The sequence below is a fragment of the Hypanus sabinus genome, chromosome 17 (genome assembly GCF_030144855.1).
Source record: "Hypanus sabinus isolate sHypSab1 chromosome 17, sHypSab1.hap1, whole genome shotgun sequence".
Lineage (NCBI taxonomy): Eukaryota > Metazoa > Chordata > Chondrichthyes > Myliobatiformes > Dasyatidae > Hypanus > Hypanus sabinus.
In genome coordinates, this window is record NC_082722.1 from 3412799 (window position 1) to 3429129 (window position 16331).

At 42.2% G+C, this 16331-nt stretch overlaps 1 protein-coding gene across 4 annotated transcripts in view; it reads right to left on the reverse strand.

Moving 5' to 3' along the window:
* The window catches only part of hydin (HYDIN axonemal central pair apparatus protein), a 1146554-nt gene that overhangs the window by 63928 nt on the left and 1066295 nt on the right, over positions 1 to 16331 (reverse strand). For all 4 annotated transcript variants that reach the window (XM_059992477.1, XM_059992476.1, XM_059992474.1 and 1 more), the window contains 4 exons: positions 14040 to 14238; positions 8836 to 8994; positions 4454 to 4734; positions 1416 to 1635 (listed from right to left, as the gene is read on the reverse strand). In XM_059992477.1, coding sequence (XP_059848460.1) covers positions 1416 to 1635; positions 4454 to 4734; positions 8836 to 8994; positions 14040 to 14238 — 859 coding nt within the window. The remainder of the gene's footprint in view (positions 1 to 1415; positions 1636 to 4453; positions 4735 to 8835; positions 8995 to 14039; positions 14239 to 16331) is intronic.

Below are 16331 nucleotides of genomic sequence, written 5' to 3' on the forward strand. Positions count from 1 at the left end.
ACCACCTCTTTAGTGATCACTATCGTATCGAGGTCCTCACCTCCCACTGCATCCATAACATCTCTCTTTGGCATGTTAGATGTGTCCTCCACCATGAAGACTGACACAAAAGACTGACATTCAAAACCTCTGCCATTCCCTCATTACCCAATATTAATTCTCCCTTCACATCCTCCAAGGGACCTATGTTCACTTTAGCTACCCTTTTCCGCTTTATATAATTATAAAAACTTTTACTGTCTGTTTTTATATTTTGTGTTAGTTTATTTTCATAATCTATCTTCCCTTTCTTTATTGCTCGCTTTGTGGTTCTTTGTTGCTTTTTGAAGTGTAACACTTACCCAACAGGCTGGTATATGTCTAGGGGAAAAAGGAGATCCAGCCACTCACCAACCCACCTCCTGTACACGCAGGTGCTGTGAAAATTGAGTTAATGCCTCGCGCCCGCCAACAGTATCAAACCCACAACAAAACCGTTACGAAATACACTTTAAAGAGTTTACTAAAATTAACAGAGTAGTAGGCAATACAATATATATATAAATATATATATACAAGGGAAAAAACAAAAGGCGCCAACTTATCAAAGTTCAGTCTGTTTAGTGCACTCGTTGGAGCTCAATCAACGAACCAATCGACCCATCCGGCCGTCACACCTGGGACCACCCCGGTGGTCTTACGAGCAGTCCAGCATACATCCACCTTCCTCGGCGTCTTCCTCGGCCTCCTCCTCACACCCAAAAACCCGCGAAAACTCCTCCCCCAAGTTCCCAGCATCACAAGACACAATAACATTCCCCATTGATTAACAAATGAATACAATTACCATATCAGCCATTCTAAAGTGAAACAACGGTGAGAGAAACACTTATCAGACAAAGAAGCATTCCTACTTGTAACAAACCAAAGAGGCCATTTGAGTAACATACACAGGACATTGTACAGAAGTTTTCCCAAACTTCCAGTTTCCCACAACTTTTGGTGACTTTATATGTACAAGCTTTAGTTTGATGTCTTCTTTTATTTCCTTAGTTAACCAAGACTGGCTCTCCCCACCCTTACTGTCCTTGCTTTTAACTGGAATCTATTATTTTTGAGCACCGTGAAAAATCTCTTTGAAAGTCTTCCACTGTCCCACCATGTCTGATCTCTGCAACTGTTAGCTCTGCTTTTACAACCATCACTGTAGCCCATGGCAAGCACCTTGCACTGAGGCTTCATAAAACTACTTTTCCAGAGTTCCCTGTGAACAATGAGTGATTTCCCTCGCAGAGCCGCCGGCCAAGGCTGACTGAGAGGGGAACAAGAGCTCTGAGCTGATTCAATGCCTTTTAAGGCCCAAACACATCCCAAGTTGCAAGAATGACAGGGCCCCATGAGAACATGACCTGTTAGCGCAGAGCTAGTGGTTGTACCTCTTTCATGGCTGATGCCGGCACACATGATCCTGTTAGGTGGATTTGGAGGGATTTGGCTCTTTCAATGAAGCAGTTCAGGTCTTGCACACGAATGTCTGTGTTCACAGCGACAGGATGGAATTCCACCTGCAAGGACACCTCCATTCCTGGCGACAGATAACCCTCCACAGGGCTGATTGAGAAGTGTGGCTTAATTTTTTCAATTTCCCACCTAAAGCTGCAATATGAACATTTGAGAGAATAAGATTTAATTTCTGGTGCTTCATCAAATGGCTTAACTTGTATGAATTAAACTTTTAACATTTAATAATAACATATTAAAACATCTTAAACATAAGAAATCCAGAGCAACACACACAAAATGCTGGAGGAACTCAGCAGGTCAGGCAGCATCAATGGAAATGAATAAAGAGTTGACATTTCAAGCCGAGATCCTTCTCCTGGACAGAAAAGGAAAGGGGGAAGATGCCAGAAGAAAAGGATGGTGGGAGGGACTTGCCAATTCCACAGAACACTCAGCTCTCAACATTCCAATAGTGCAGCTATTTTTTCTTTAAATATGCCAAGTGATCCAGCCTGCGGGAAAGAAAATTCCAGAGATTCATAATGCTCTGTGAGAAGAAATTCCTGCACATCTCAGCTTAAAATTGCTGGTTTTGATTTAGAGTTGTTTATTAATGATATGTACATCAAAATATATAGTGAATGTGTTATTTGCATTAACAACCAACACCATCTGCGGATGCCGTGGGGGCAGCCGCGAGTGTCACCACACACAGGTGGACATCTCAACTTTGCCTCTTGTGCTTCCTCAGGAAGATCATTCATTATCCTTCAAATCTCCAAAGAACACAGAGCTAACATTTTTAAGCTGCCTGTGACAGGAAAACTCTCTCATTCCAGGAAATAACCTGGCAAATCCTTCAATGTTAATATATCATTTATTAAATAAAGTGACTTATAAATTGATGAAAGAGCAGTTTATCTAATTCTGGGGAGTTTCACACTCCTGCAGACTGCAGTGTGCCCAGACTGGAGATGAAGATGTTACATAACACCTAATCTTCAGCTTGGGCACGTTGCAGCCTGCAGACTCTATCAAATTATTTGGTGTTAAATAAGGCACTCCTTCTATCTATCTGTCTGCATCAGAACTGACTATTCTTGCTCGCCGTACTCTCTCTCCCACCCCCCACCCCCTGTACTGTAGAGACTATGCTGGCCATGTCCCAGTTGCCCAGATTAAACAGCATTCCACAGATATTGCACATTAGCAAATAAAGTGCATGCACAAAGAAGCATAATCGAACCTCAATATTTACCCAATCTGAGATAGTCCCTTTGCTTTACCCAAGTCCCCTTCCCGTTTTCTCTCTGACTCTGTTCTGATGAAGAGTTTCAGATCTGACACATTAATTGCCTCTTTCTACTGATGCTCCCTGACTGGTTCAGCTTCTCGGCTTTTAGTTCACTTTTCTTACATTTGGGGGATTTGTTTTCATCGTTAATTTTAGCTTACAGCAAATTTCAAACTACAGATGCCCAGCTAAGTAGCCCTCAGTTGTTTGATTTTTATCTCCCTCAAACCAAGATGTTTTAGTCCTGTTTGTCTGCATTTCCTTGATATATCTGAAAAACTTTCCTTTTTGTATAGCTGTTCAAACGTTTTATTTATTAACCATGCCTGCCCCTACCACCTCCTCTGATACCTCTTTGTGAAAAATTTGCCTCTCAGATCCCCTTTAAATCTTTCCCCTCTCAACTTAAACCTCTGCCCTCTATTTTAAAATCCCTTACCCTGAAAGACAGACTGTAACTATCTATCTTATTTATGCCCTCATGACTTTATGAACTTCTATAGGGTTATCCTAGCTCCTTAGCTCCAGGGAAGAACAGTCCCAGCCTATCCACATAACTCAAGCACCCAGACCGTGCAGATATCAGGAGGCTGTCGGAAGAACGCCCTTAACATATTGATCTAATGAAGAGGAAAACAGGGGTCAGCTGATCAGCATTGCAGCCAACTTTGGGTTCCACATTTCGGGCTAAGAATGCCCTCAGAGACTGGCAGATGTTGGAAGGTTGCAGTAAGTCATTTGAAACAGCTCAGTCAGAAGAGTCACAAGAAATTCTGTAGATAATCTGGAGCAACACATACATCATGCTGGAGGAACTCAGCTGGTCAGGCAGCATCATTGGAGGGAAATGAATAGTTGATGTTTCAGGATGAGACCCTTCACCAGAACTCAGAAGGAGAGCCTGTGAGTTTGTATGTTTGGAGTTGAGGAGGGAAAAAGTTTAGGGGTAACATGAGGGGGAACTTCTTTACTCAGAGAGTGGTAGCTGTGTGGGATGAGCTTCCGGTAGAAGTGGTAGAGGTAGGTTTGATTCTGTCATTTAAAAAAAAATTGGATAGGTATATGGACAGGAAAGGAATGGAGGGTTATGGGCTGAGTGCAGGTCGGTGGGACTAGGTAAAAGTAAGCGTTTGGCATGGGCTAGAAGGGCCGAGATGGTCTGTTTCCATGCTGTAATTGTTATATGGTTATTGAGGAGGGTAACAATCAGATGAACAAGTAGCCGTCAGTATCAGAGCCTGAGAGAGCTTTGGGCATCCAAACAAGTTGCACTGACAGCTAACTGGAGTTAACATTGTGCTAAAGTCTTTGGTACACATATAGAACTAGGATGCCTATGACTTTTGCACAGTACTGTAGTAATTTTATGTATTGCACTGTATCGCTGCAGCAAAAAAAAAACTATGATGTTGTGACACCTTTTAATTTACAAAACCAGTCAGAATCCTCCACAGCCTTCCGTTTTTCTGTCATCCATATTCCTATCTAAGAGACTCTCCCTGCTCAGGTGTTTAGGCGGGGGTTTGAATTCATGCCTGCCAGCTTCCGAGGCAAGAGAATAAACCATTGCTTATTGTTGAGTGCAGAAGGGAGATGAGTTTTGACAGATCAGTGAGATCCCCAGTAGACATGGCCAGACTGTAACAAGATGGTCCTCACTGATTATGAACTTGGTACCTGGCACCAATATCGCCAATGTTCTTCAACATGACCAGCCGGGTTGCCTTGCTGCGGAGGATCACGGCCCCAAATGTGATGCAGTCCTGGTCCAGTACGATCTCGGTTGCCTGGCAGCATCCTCGGATCACAAAGAGAGCCTTGGAAACACCTGGCAACTCCATTCTCACTTCTTCGGCAAACTCGGGAATCCGGCAGACTGGGGAGAAGGTGACTGCAACATTGCAGGAGCCCCCCTGTGCTTTCAGCGTGATCTTATCTTTTGGTGATAGGCTTAGAACCTGAAAAGGGAGTAAGTAAAATGAGCAAGCCACATGTGTACATCCAACATATTCTGGAATCAGTAAATGCACTTTCAGAATATTTTGCGCCACAGCTATTGCATCCTAACTAATGCTGCTTCAGTGAGCAGCCTTGCCACTGCCCTTATCCTTGTACCTAAGTGTACCTGCACTCTACTTTGTAACATTTGTTAATGCTTTTCCTTTAGTACAACCTTGATGTACTTATGTATGGGATAATCTGACTGGATAGTATGCAAGCTTTTCACAATATCTCAGAACATGAGACAACACGTTAATTACACTGGACAATGAAGATTTTGCTTCCTGAATACTTTTTGGTGCATCTTATGGATTTTGGGCTGCAGATCATAAAAATCACTGTAAAATTTCCCTATTGCACGCCACTTTTTGAAATCGCCTATATTTGCTATTTGAATTCATAATTCAATTCAGAATAACTGAAGCCAAGAATAAGGAAGGCATTTTTTGTTGGTCCACAAATCAAACAGTTCATAAATGACAGGCAACTAGAAGAACTTCAAATGGGACTGGAAAAAATTGCATGGAAGGCATTCAAGGATACAGTTGTTACTGACTTCATTCAAATCTGTGTGGATGAATGTGTGCTGTACATTCAGAATCCAAAAGCCATGAGTGAACCAGAAGGTTCGTCATCTGCTGAGGGCTAGATCTGTGGCATTTAAGTCTGGTGACCCAGGTCTACAAGAAAACCAGGTATGACTTACAGAGGGCTATTTCAAGAGGGAAGAAACTTTTCCTAGCAAGGTTGAGGTGACATCAGATACATGTCATCTCTGGCAGGGTTTGAAAGACATTACTTCCTACAAATCAAAACCCAATAGTAAGAATGGCAGTGATTCTTCACTACCAAATGAACTCAATGCCTTCTATGCCCTCTTTGAAAGGGAGAGTATAACTACAGCTGCTGCACCTGATGACCCTGTGATCTCTGTCTCAGAGGCCAATGTTACGCTGTCTTTCAGGAGAGTGAACCTTCTTAAGGCAAGCAGTACCTGGTAAGGTTCAGAAAAGTTGTGCCACCCAACTGCCGAGAGTATTCAAGGACATTTTCAACCTCTCACTGCTACAGTCAGAAGTTCCCACCTGCTTCAAAATGGCAACAGTTATACCAGTGCCCAAGAAGAGCTGCTTTAATGATGATCATCCAGTAGCACTCACATCTACAGTGTTGAAATGTTTTGAGAGGTTGGTCATAGCTAGAATCAACAAGAACCTGGCCCCATTACAATTTGCTTATCACCACAATTGGTCCATGGCAGATGCAGTCCCAATGGCCTTAGATCATATAACAATTACAGCACAAAAACAGGCCATCTCAGTACTTCTAGTCCGTGTCGAATGCTTACTCTCACCTAGTCCCACCGACCTGCACTCAGCCCATAACCCTCCATTCCTTTCCTGTCCATATACCTATCCAATTTTTTTTAAATGACAATATTGAACCTGCCTCTACTACTTCTACTGGAAGCTCATTCCACACAGCTACTACTCTCTGAATAAAGAAATTCCCCCTCATGTTACCCCTAAACTTTTGCCCCCTAACTCTCAACTCATGTCCTCTTGTTTGAATCTCCCCTACTCTCAATGGAAAAAGTCTATCCACATCAACTCGATCTATCCCCCTCATAATTTTAAATACCACTATCAAGTCCCCCCCTCAACCTTCTACACTCCAATGAATAGAGACCTAACTTGTTCAACCTTTCTCTGTAACTTAGGTGCTGAAACCCAGGTAACATTCTAGTAAATCGTCTCTGTACTCTCTCTATTTTGTTGACATCTTTCCTATAATTCGGTGACCAGCACTGTACACAATTCTCCAAATTTGGCCTTACCAATGCCTTGTACAATATTAACATTACATCCCAACTTCTGTACTCAATGCTCTGATTTATAAAGGCCAGCATACCAAAAGCTTTCTTCACCACCCTATCCACATGAGATTCCACCTTCAGGGAACTATGCACCATTATTCCTAGATCACTCTGTTCTACTGCATTCCTCAATGCCCCACCATTGTCCAGGTGCCCTACCAGATCACCCGGACAATTCAAACATCAATGTAAGGAGGCTGTTTGTTGACTATAGCTCAACATTTAACACCATCATTTTCACAGTTCTGATCAATAAGCTATAGAACCTGGGCCTACATGTAATTGGATCCTCATCTTCCTAACAGGAAGAACACAATTTGTCTGGATTGAGAATAATATCTCCTATTCACTTGCAATCAAAACTGGCACACCTTAGGGATGTGTGCTTAGCCCACTGCTCTGCTCTCTCTGTACCCATGATTGTGTGGCCAGGTGTAGCTCAAATGGCATTTATAAATTTTCTGATGATAGAACCATTGTTGGCAGAATCTCAGATGGAGATGAGAGGGCATACAGGAGCAAGATATACCAGCTAGCTGAGTGGTGTCGCAGCAACAACCTGGCACTCAACGTCAGTAAGACCAAAGAGCTGATTGTGGACTTCAGGAAGGGTAAGACAAAGAAACATGAACCAATCCTCATAGAGGGATCAGAAGTGGATAGAGTGAGCAATTTCAAGTTCATGGGTGTCAAGATCTCTAAGGATCTAACCTGATCCCAACATATTGATGCAGCTATAAAGAAAGCATGACAGCTGACAGATATTAAATCTGCAACACACACAAAATGCTGGTAGAACACAGCAGGCCAGGCAGCATCTATAAGGAGAGGCACTGTCGACGTTTTGGGCCGAGACCCTCCGTCAGGGTACTTTGTCAGAGACCCTTTGTCAGGGTCTTGGGCCGAAACGTCAACAGCGCTTCTCCCTATAGATGCTGCCTGGCCTGCTGTGTTCCACCAGCATTTTGTGTGTGTGGTTGTTTGAATTTCCAGCATCTGCAGATTTCCTCGTGTTGGATATTAAACCTGAATTTGATTGATTCTGAAAATTTTCTTGACATCCACGGAGCACCAAACTGGTTGACAACATGTTTCAAGCACACAAAACCATGAAGTGCAACATGTCGCTAAAGATCCGTTTTCAGCATTCCCATTTAGAACTCTTCCCTGCAATTCCTGGTGCTTTCAATGACAAGCACGGTGAAAGGTTTCATCAGGACATTGTGGTCATGGAGAACAGTACCAGGACAACTGGAATTCATCAACACTGGACACTTCAGCCAGAAGCTTTAGACAAAGTACAAATGAAAATCATCAACAAAACATTTTCAGTTTAGTTGAACTATTGCAAAGCATCAGCACCGTTATGCAATTAAACACATTATATTCAATAAAAGTTAACATCTTGTTTCTCCGAATTCTTACGTGATGCAAGTAGTCTGAAATTATATTTGTGTTCAGCTGTGGTCTATCATAAACAAAATAAATTTCTGAGGAAGCAAAACTTTCTAAAAAAAAATTGTTGGCCATTGTTACCAGTTATTGTTGCTATCTTGTTACTGATTAAAGCTGAACGGAAAGCCTGCTGACTTTGCAGTGTGCCCAGAAAGGCTGTCCATGATGGCAGAGCAATGCTCCTGGCATTATACAGGGGAAGGGTTGCAATATCCCTCAGAGGGACAATCTCATCTGTGTAGGATGAGGAAGGGAAGCAGCAGCTGAGGGTGTTGTCTGCCTATCTGTACAGTCGGAGGACAGCACTCACAATGAACACAGTGCTAGCTCCCCTCACTCATGGAAAGTAAACAGGAGAGATCTCACAGTTACAGCATCACTGATGGGGGTAAATCTCTCACTGGTTACAGTGAGATTCAGATTTATTTATCGCAAGCACATACAGTGAAATGTGTCACATAACTACACACCTAAGGATATGTTGGGGGACCCCCGCAAGTATTATCACACAGTCTGGTGATAACATAGCATTCCCACCATTACCAACATTCATGTTCATGATCAGAGGAAATCTCCCAATGTTTATGGTGCCCCTAACAGAAAGATCAGAGGAAATCTGTTGCTGTGGTAACTGCTAATTTACTGCACAGAGCTTTGAACTTGACTGGCATTTAATTTTACTGTTAAGTGATGACAGAGGGCAGATCCGACTGATTAGCATTCGTACCTTGGTGTTCTGAAGAAGTTGTTGGTTAGGAGTCATGGAGAGAATGAAATTCACAGGTGCCAGGCTCCTGTTGATTATCGGCACGATTTTCCTCACAGTCTGTCCAACCCTCAGAGGCTGTAAATAAACCACCTTGTTCTTGGGAATGGCAACTTCAACCTGGAAAGTAAGAATATGTGAAGTGTCACTGTAACTGATTGTTGAAATGAATGTAGATAAATGAAAAGCAAATGTTTAAGAGTGGACCCTACAGACTCAGAGTAATGGGGAACTTCTGCTAATGTTTCTGGACCAAGTTAACACAGAGCTAAAGCTGAATATATGTTCATAATGCCACCAAACATCCTGCTATCTCCATGGTGCAGATAAGCTGTCCATTTCTGATGAAGTATCAATCTCAACACTTTGGGATGTTCTGGAGAATTTTCCTTTTGTATGTCATATTGTCTGGATTCATTGCATTAAAACATAAAGATCTCTACACTTCTTAATTGAATTGAATTGAATTGATTTTATTTCTTACATCCTTCACATTAATAAGGAGTAAAACTCTTTACGTTATGTCTAAATGTGCAACGTGCAATCATAGTAATTTATAATAAACAGAACAGTCAATTTAGCCTAGAAATACACTCAAATCAGTCTGATGGCCTGGTGGAAGAAACTGTCCCAGAGACTGTTGGCCCTGGCCTTTATGCTGTGGTACTGTTTCCCAGATGGTAGCAGCTGGAATAGATTGTAGTTGGGGTGGCTTGGGTCCCCAGTGATTCTTTAGGCCCTTTTCTCATACCTGTCTTTGTAAATGTCCTGAATCATGATAAGTTCATAACTACAGATGTGCTGGGCTGTCGGCACCACTCTCTGCAGAATCCTGTGGTTAAGGGAGGTACATTTCCTGTACCAGGCAGTGATGTAGCCAGTCAGGATGCTCTCAATTGTGCCCCTGTAGAAAGTTCTTAGGATTTGGGGGCCCATTCCAAACTTCCTCAACTGTCTGAGGTGTAAGAGCTGCCATTGTGCCTGTTTCACCACACAGCTGGTGTGTACAGACCACGTGAGGTCCTCAGTGATGTGGATGCTGAGAAACTTAAAGCTGTTCACTCTCTCAACCCCAGATCCATTGATGTCAATAGGGGTCCATTCCTCCTGTAATCCACAATCAGCTCCTTTGTTTTTGCGACATTGAGGGAGAGGTTGTTTTCTTGACACCACTGTGTCAGAGAGATGACTTCTTCCCTGGAGGTAACCTCGTTGTTGTTTAAGATGAGGCCAATCAATATAGTATTGTCGGCAAATTTAATTAGCAGATTAGAGCTGTGGGTGGCGACACTGTCATGGGTATACAGGGAGTAAAGGAGGGGACTTAGTACACAGCCATGAGGAGCTCCTGTGTTGAGAGTCAGAGGGGTGGAGGTGAGGGAGCCCACTCTTATCAGCTGCCGACAATCTGACAGGAAGTCCAGGATCCAGCTGCACAAGCCAAGGTCAAGGCAGGGTCAATGGTGGTTGATCAGAGGAATCACAAGGAAACTTCTGGAAGATAATTCAATCTTACCACAAGCAGCTTATGCAGGATCTTGACAATCATTGACAGGCTGCCCTTTGCATGCTTTAGGAATACTGTGGGTTTTGTTTCCAAAGCTCTCTGTCTACAGACAAGATGTGCACAGAGAATTCACGTAAACCAGCAAGCTGGATGAACATTTCTCCTTTATTTGCTCAGTATAATACCTCTAAACCTAGCAGCATACAACATTTTTATTAAAAATCCAATGAGGTGTTTGGGTGTCAAAGGTGTGCTTCAGCAGCGAATTGGAACTGTATCAAGAGAGAAGCTCTTGGTGGGTCAGACCTCCTGGTTCTGTGAGGAAACATTTAACCACTCATTGAACTGGCCAGCACACAAGAACAGGTAGCAGTCTGTGAACCAGGTAGCTGCTCTGCAAACTAGGGCCAGCAATGGCAAGTATTTCCAATATTTGGTCATTGTGGACACTAGTCAGGAGGGTCACAAATTAAGGTTGGATAGTCGAAGTCTTTCCCCCGGGTAGAGGAGTCTAAATCTTGAGTCCCTAGGTTTAAGGTGAGAGGGGAAATACCTAAAGGGGCCTTGAGGGGCAAATTTTTAATACAGAGGGTGGTGGACACATTGAACAAGCTGTCAGGGGAAGTGGTTAAAGCAGATAAGGATAGGTGCATGGATAGGAAAGGTTTAGAGAGAAATTAACCAATGGGACTGGGGTATTCTTCATTCCTCCTTAGCATTATTTATATTTATGCATTTATTATTGTGATTTATGGTAATTTGTTATGTTTTGCACTGTACTGTTGCCACAAAACAACAAATTTCATGACTAATAAGAGTGACAATAAATGGGATTCTGTGCATCGGCATTGTAGTTGTCATGGACCATCTGGAACGAAGACCCTGCTTCCATACAAAATAACTCTACGAATCTATGACTTAGTCACAACATGACAAAGAGATGCAATACAGGCTGCTCCATGCTTCTGATCATCCCTCACATCAGTGGGTTTCCTGATACTGCCCTCTCCTTCAGTATGAACCCAGTAACTAACCCTGGTAAGCTTTGGGATGCTGTTCACTCAGGTCTTGTCTGAAATGAGAAAGGCCTTTTCCCTGAAGAAATAATCCTTTGAGCTCTGTGTCCTTGCAGACCATCACACCATCACACATTCTCCATGTTTTAGGAACAGCTTCTTTCCCTGCACCATCAGATTTCTGAATGTTCCTTGAACCCCTGACCTAACCTCTGACTATTCAGATGTCTTTCTGCACTACTTGTTTATTTTTTCATGTTGTGATAATTTATAGTATTCCTTTAAGAATTACACTGTACTCTGCCATAGAACAATACATTTCATGCCATATTTTAGTGATAATAAAGCTGATTCCGATTTTAGTTCATCTCTAACCTCCCTTTGAATGTACTGGAGTCCACCTTCCCTGGAACATCTCCAAAGTTTCTGGTCTGCCATAGATAAAAACACTTCTCATGGTTGCCATCAATAAATCCTTAAATTGTTGTGACTATCTATTGGTCCTTATTCTCTTCAACCCATCTGCTGCCTTTGGTGTCATTCTCCTGCAAAAGCACTTTATATTGTTCACCTTGGTGGGTCTGCGTTCCTGGAACACATAAACCTGAAGAATCACTTGCACGGTTACTCTTCCTGCAGTCTAACACTCCACCAAAAGTCTACACTTCTTCACCTAGCCACTGATCTGTAATGATATCATCCGAAGACCAGGCATGAGTTCTCATCTGAATACTGGCAACACTTCCCTCGAGCCCCTCAGATGTTTACCTGCCATAAGTACTTAGTGAGCAGAAATTTACAGTCAGCTTGGTAGCAAGCCATTCAGCGGCATGCTAGTCTGTACCGACCTGAACCTCTGCCTAGTCCCACCCACCTGCACCTGAACTACAGCCCTCCAAGCCTCTCCTATTCTAGTACATATCCAAACTTCTCTTAAATATTCGAGATCGAATCTGCATCTACCACTTTGCTGCCAGCTTGTTCCACAATCGCATCACCCTCTGAGTGAAGGAGCTTACCTTCAGTTTCATCTTTTGCCTAAATCTCACCCAACCTGAGGGGGAAAAAGCCTGCATATATTCACCCTATCTATACCCCTGATCATTTTATATACTCCTATCTAATCTACCCTCATTCTCCTGCTGTCCAAGGAAAAAAGTCTTAACCTATTCACCTTTCCCTATAACTCAGGTCCTCGAGTCCTGGCAACATCCTTGTAAATTTTCATTCTTTCAGTCTTTTTAATATCTTTCTCATAGGAAGGTGACCAGAACCACACACAATACTCTAAATTCAGCCTGACTATCTTGTACTACTTCACAATACATCCAAACTTCCTGATTTATGAAGGCTCTCTTTACCATCCAAATTGTCCATACCAATCAACATTCCCTCTATTTTTTTTTTACAGTTGTGTAGACCAACCATTGCTCTGCGCAGGAAATTTTTACATGGCCTGAAAGCTGAACGAAATTTTCAATGATTTTATGTAATATGCCCATCAAACAAACACCAATCACAACTCACAGTAGAAATAAACAGTAACGGGTAGTCAAAACAACTGACAGGCACAATAGCAAAAGAAAAATTTCGACTAGATGGCATTGGTGTACAGCGAGTAGGTCGTTCATTAAAAACGAGCAACCAGTTTCCATTCTAGCAGTGTTTGAACTTGACATACTGACAATGAAGCTCTAAAATGTTTCAAGGTAAAGGTTGTGGTACATTTATTATTCAGAAAATTAATGGATAATATTCATAACACATCATTAATTCAAAGTATTTCATAATTATATTAACAGATTTCAAGATTATATTAACGTTATATAAAAGAAAATTCCAGCAAAGGCTGTATGCATGGGAGCACACGCACACATGCAGCTGAGAGGGACCAGTGATGCCACCAAGATGTTTATCTAAAGAATCAGAATCAAGTTTTTTTCACTGACATTACTTATGAGACTTGCTACTTTGTGGCAGCAGGACAGTGCAGACATGGGCGAATTTTATTTATTCAGAGTTCCAGCATGAAATAGGTCCTTTGGGCCCAATGAGCCGCATTGCTCAGCAACCCACCTGTTTAACACTAATCACCGGACAATTTACAATGACCAATTAACCTACTAACCGGTACATCTTTGGACTGTTGGAGGAAGCTGGGTCATCTGGAGAAAATACACCCAGTCACAGGAAGAACACCTTACAGGTGGCACCGGAATTGAACTCCGAACCGTAATAGTGTCACACATACCTCTACACTACCATGTCACGATTCATAAACTATACTTCGTTATTCTACCTTACACTACATATTTATTTTTAGTTGTAACTTATAGTAATTTATCGTGCCTGCACTGTACTGCTGCTGCAAAAGATCAAACTTCATGACTTACTTCAGTGACAATAAACTTGATTTTAATTTTGAGAGGTAGACCTACTCTCAATGAATAGAACTACCTCCTATTCCACTTTGAGGAAAGTTTTGGGGATACAATATTTTGTTTAAGAGCACAGTCCAGTGTTTGTGAGGTTGTACCTGAAGCACTTCAGTAAAATGCCTCTGTTCATGAAACCTGGATTGAAAACCTGCTGAAACTGAAATTTATGTGCCCCCAGAAAGAGCCCACCAATTATGAAAATACCTTCATCTCTGTCCCTTGGCCAAGGATCTGGACATTTTGGTAGCTGAGTCCATTCATCGCAAAGGTGACCTTTTCCTTGTACCTGATTGGCTCTCTCGGGTAGAAGGTAATGACAGCTTGCACACTTTTCTTTGGTGCCAGAGTGCAGGGCTGGAATTTTACCTCCAGGTAGGAGGTAGTGGGGAACAAGCACTCCAGGCTTGTCGTGAGAAATAAAAGTGAATAGTGAGACATGTTACATTCAGAGGAAGAAACATTTCAGATATTGCTGTTCCACAATTATCAGAATCAGAATCAGAATTAGGTTTAATATCACTGGCATATGCAGTGAAATTTGTTGTCTTAACAGCAGCATTCCAATGCAATAATAATAATAGAATATTAACTATGAATTACAGTAAATATACACATAAATATATAATAGAAAAATTAATTAAGTAATACAAAAGTAAAAAATGAAAAAATATATAGTGAGGTATTGCTCATGGGTTCATTGTCCGTCCAGAAATTGGATGGCAGAGGGGAAGAAGCTGTTCCTGAATTGTTGAGTGTGTGTCTTCAGGCTCCTCCGTCTCTTTCTTGATGGTATCAATGAGAACAGTACATGAGCTGGGTGATGGGGGTGCTTAATGATGAACGCTGCCTTTTTGAGGCATCGTTCCTTGAAGATGTCCTGGATTCTACGGAGGCTGGTGCCCATAATGCAGCTGACTAAATATATAACTCTCTGCAGCTTATTTTTAATCTGTACAGTAGCGTGCGTGCGCGCGCACACACACACACACACACACACACACACACACACACACACACACACACACACACACACACACACACACACACACACACACACACACACACACACAACAGTGATTCAGCCACGTAGAATGCTGGAACCACAGCTATTTACAATATACATTAATGATTTAGATGAAGGGATTAAAAGTAAAAGTAGCCAATTTGCAGATGACACAAAGCTGGGTGGCAATGTGAAATATGAGGAGGATGTTAGGAGAATGCAGGGTGACTTGGACAGGTTGGATGAGTGGGCAGATGCAGTTTAATGTGGATAAATATGAGGTTATCCACTTTGGTGGCAAGAACAGGAAGGCAGATTACTATCTGAATGGTGTCAAGTTAGGAAAAGGGGAAGTACAATGAGATCTAGGTGTCCTTGTTTATCAGTCACTGAAAATAAGCATGCAGGTACAGCAGGCAGTGAAGAAAGCTAATGGCATGTTGGCCTTCATAACAAGGGGAGTTGAGTATAGGAGCAAAGAGGTTCTTCTGCAATTGTACAGGGCCCTGGTGAGACCACACCTGGAGTATTGTGTTCAGGTTTGGTCTCCAAATTTGAGGAAGGACATCCTTGCTATTGAGGGAGTGCAGCGTAGGTTCACAAGGTTAATTCCCGGGATGGCAGGACTGTCATATGTTGAAAGATTGGAGCGACTGGGCTTGCATACACTGGAATTTAGAAGGATGAGAGGGGATCTGTTTGAAACATATAAGATTATTAAGGGATTGGACATGCTAGAGGCAGGAAACATGTTCCCGATGTTGGGGGAGTCCAGAACCAGAGGCCACAGTTTAAGAATAAGGGGTAGGCCATTTAGAACGGAGTTGAGGAAAAACTTTTTTACCCAGAAAGTTGTGGATCTATGGAATGCTCTGCCTCAGAAGGCAGTAGAGGCCAATTCTCTAGATGCTTTCAAGAAAGAGTTAGATAGAGCTCTTAAAGATAGCGGAGTCAAGGGATATGGGGAGAAGGTAGGAACGGGATACTGATTGTGGATGATCAGCCATGGTCACATTGAATGGCGGTGCTGGATCAAAGGGCCAAATGGCCTACTACTGCACCTATTGTCTATTGACTACAGGGGCATGAAACCAGTTGGACAACCCTTACTGCATTATACCATTCTATGACTCTATCTAAATTCTATCAAATTAATTGTTGTGAAGACGTTGAAATGGGGCCTCACTCGTGATTTTCCATCTTGAAAATCACCACATCTTTCTATGAGAGAAAATGATTTTCCTCAGCCAAGTGGTTCTTCTCGCGAAGAATGCATGATTAGTAAATGACAACAAAATGGTCATATAAAGAACAGTGAGGAAGGTTGTCTGAATGCTATAACAGATTTATGTCAACTGGGATAGTGGACAAGGGAATGGCAGATGGAATTTAAGTGGTACAACTGTGAGTGATGCATTTTGGGAAGCTAAACCAAACCAGGACATATAAATAAATGGCAGGACCCTGGGAGTGTTGTAAAATACAGACCTCGG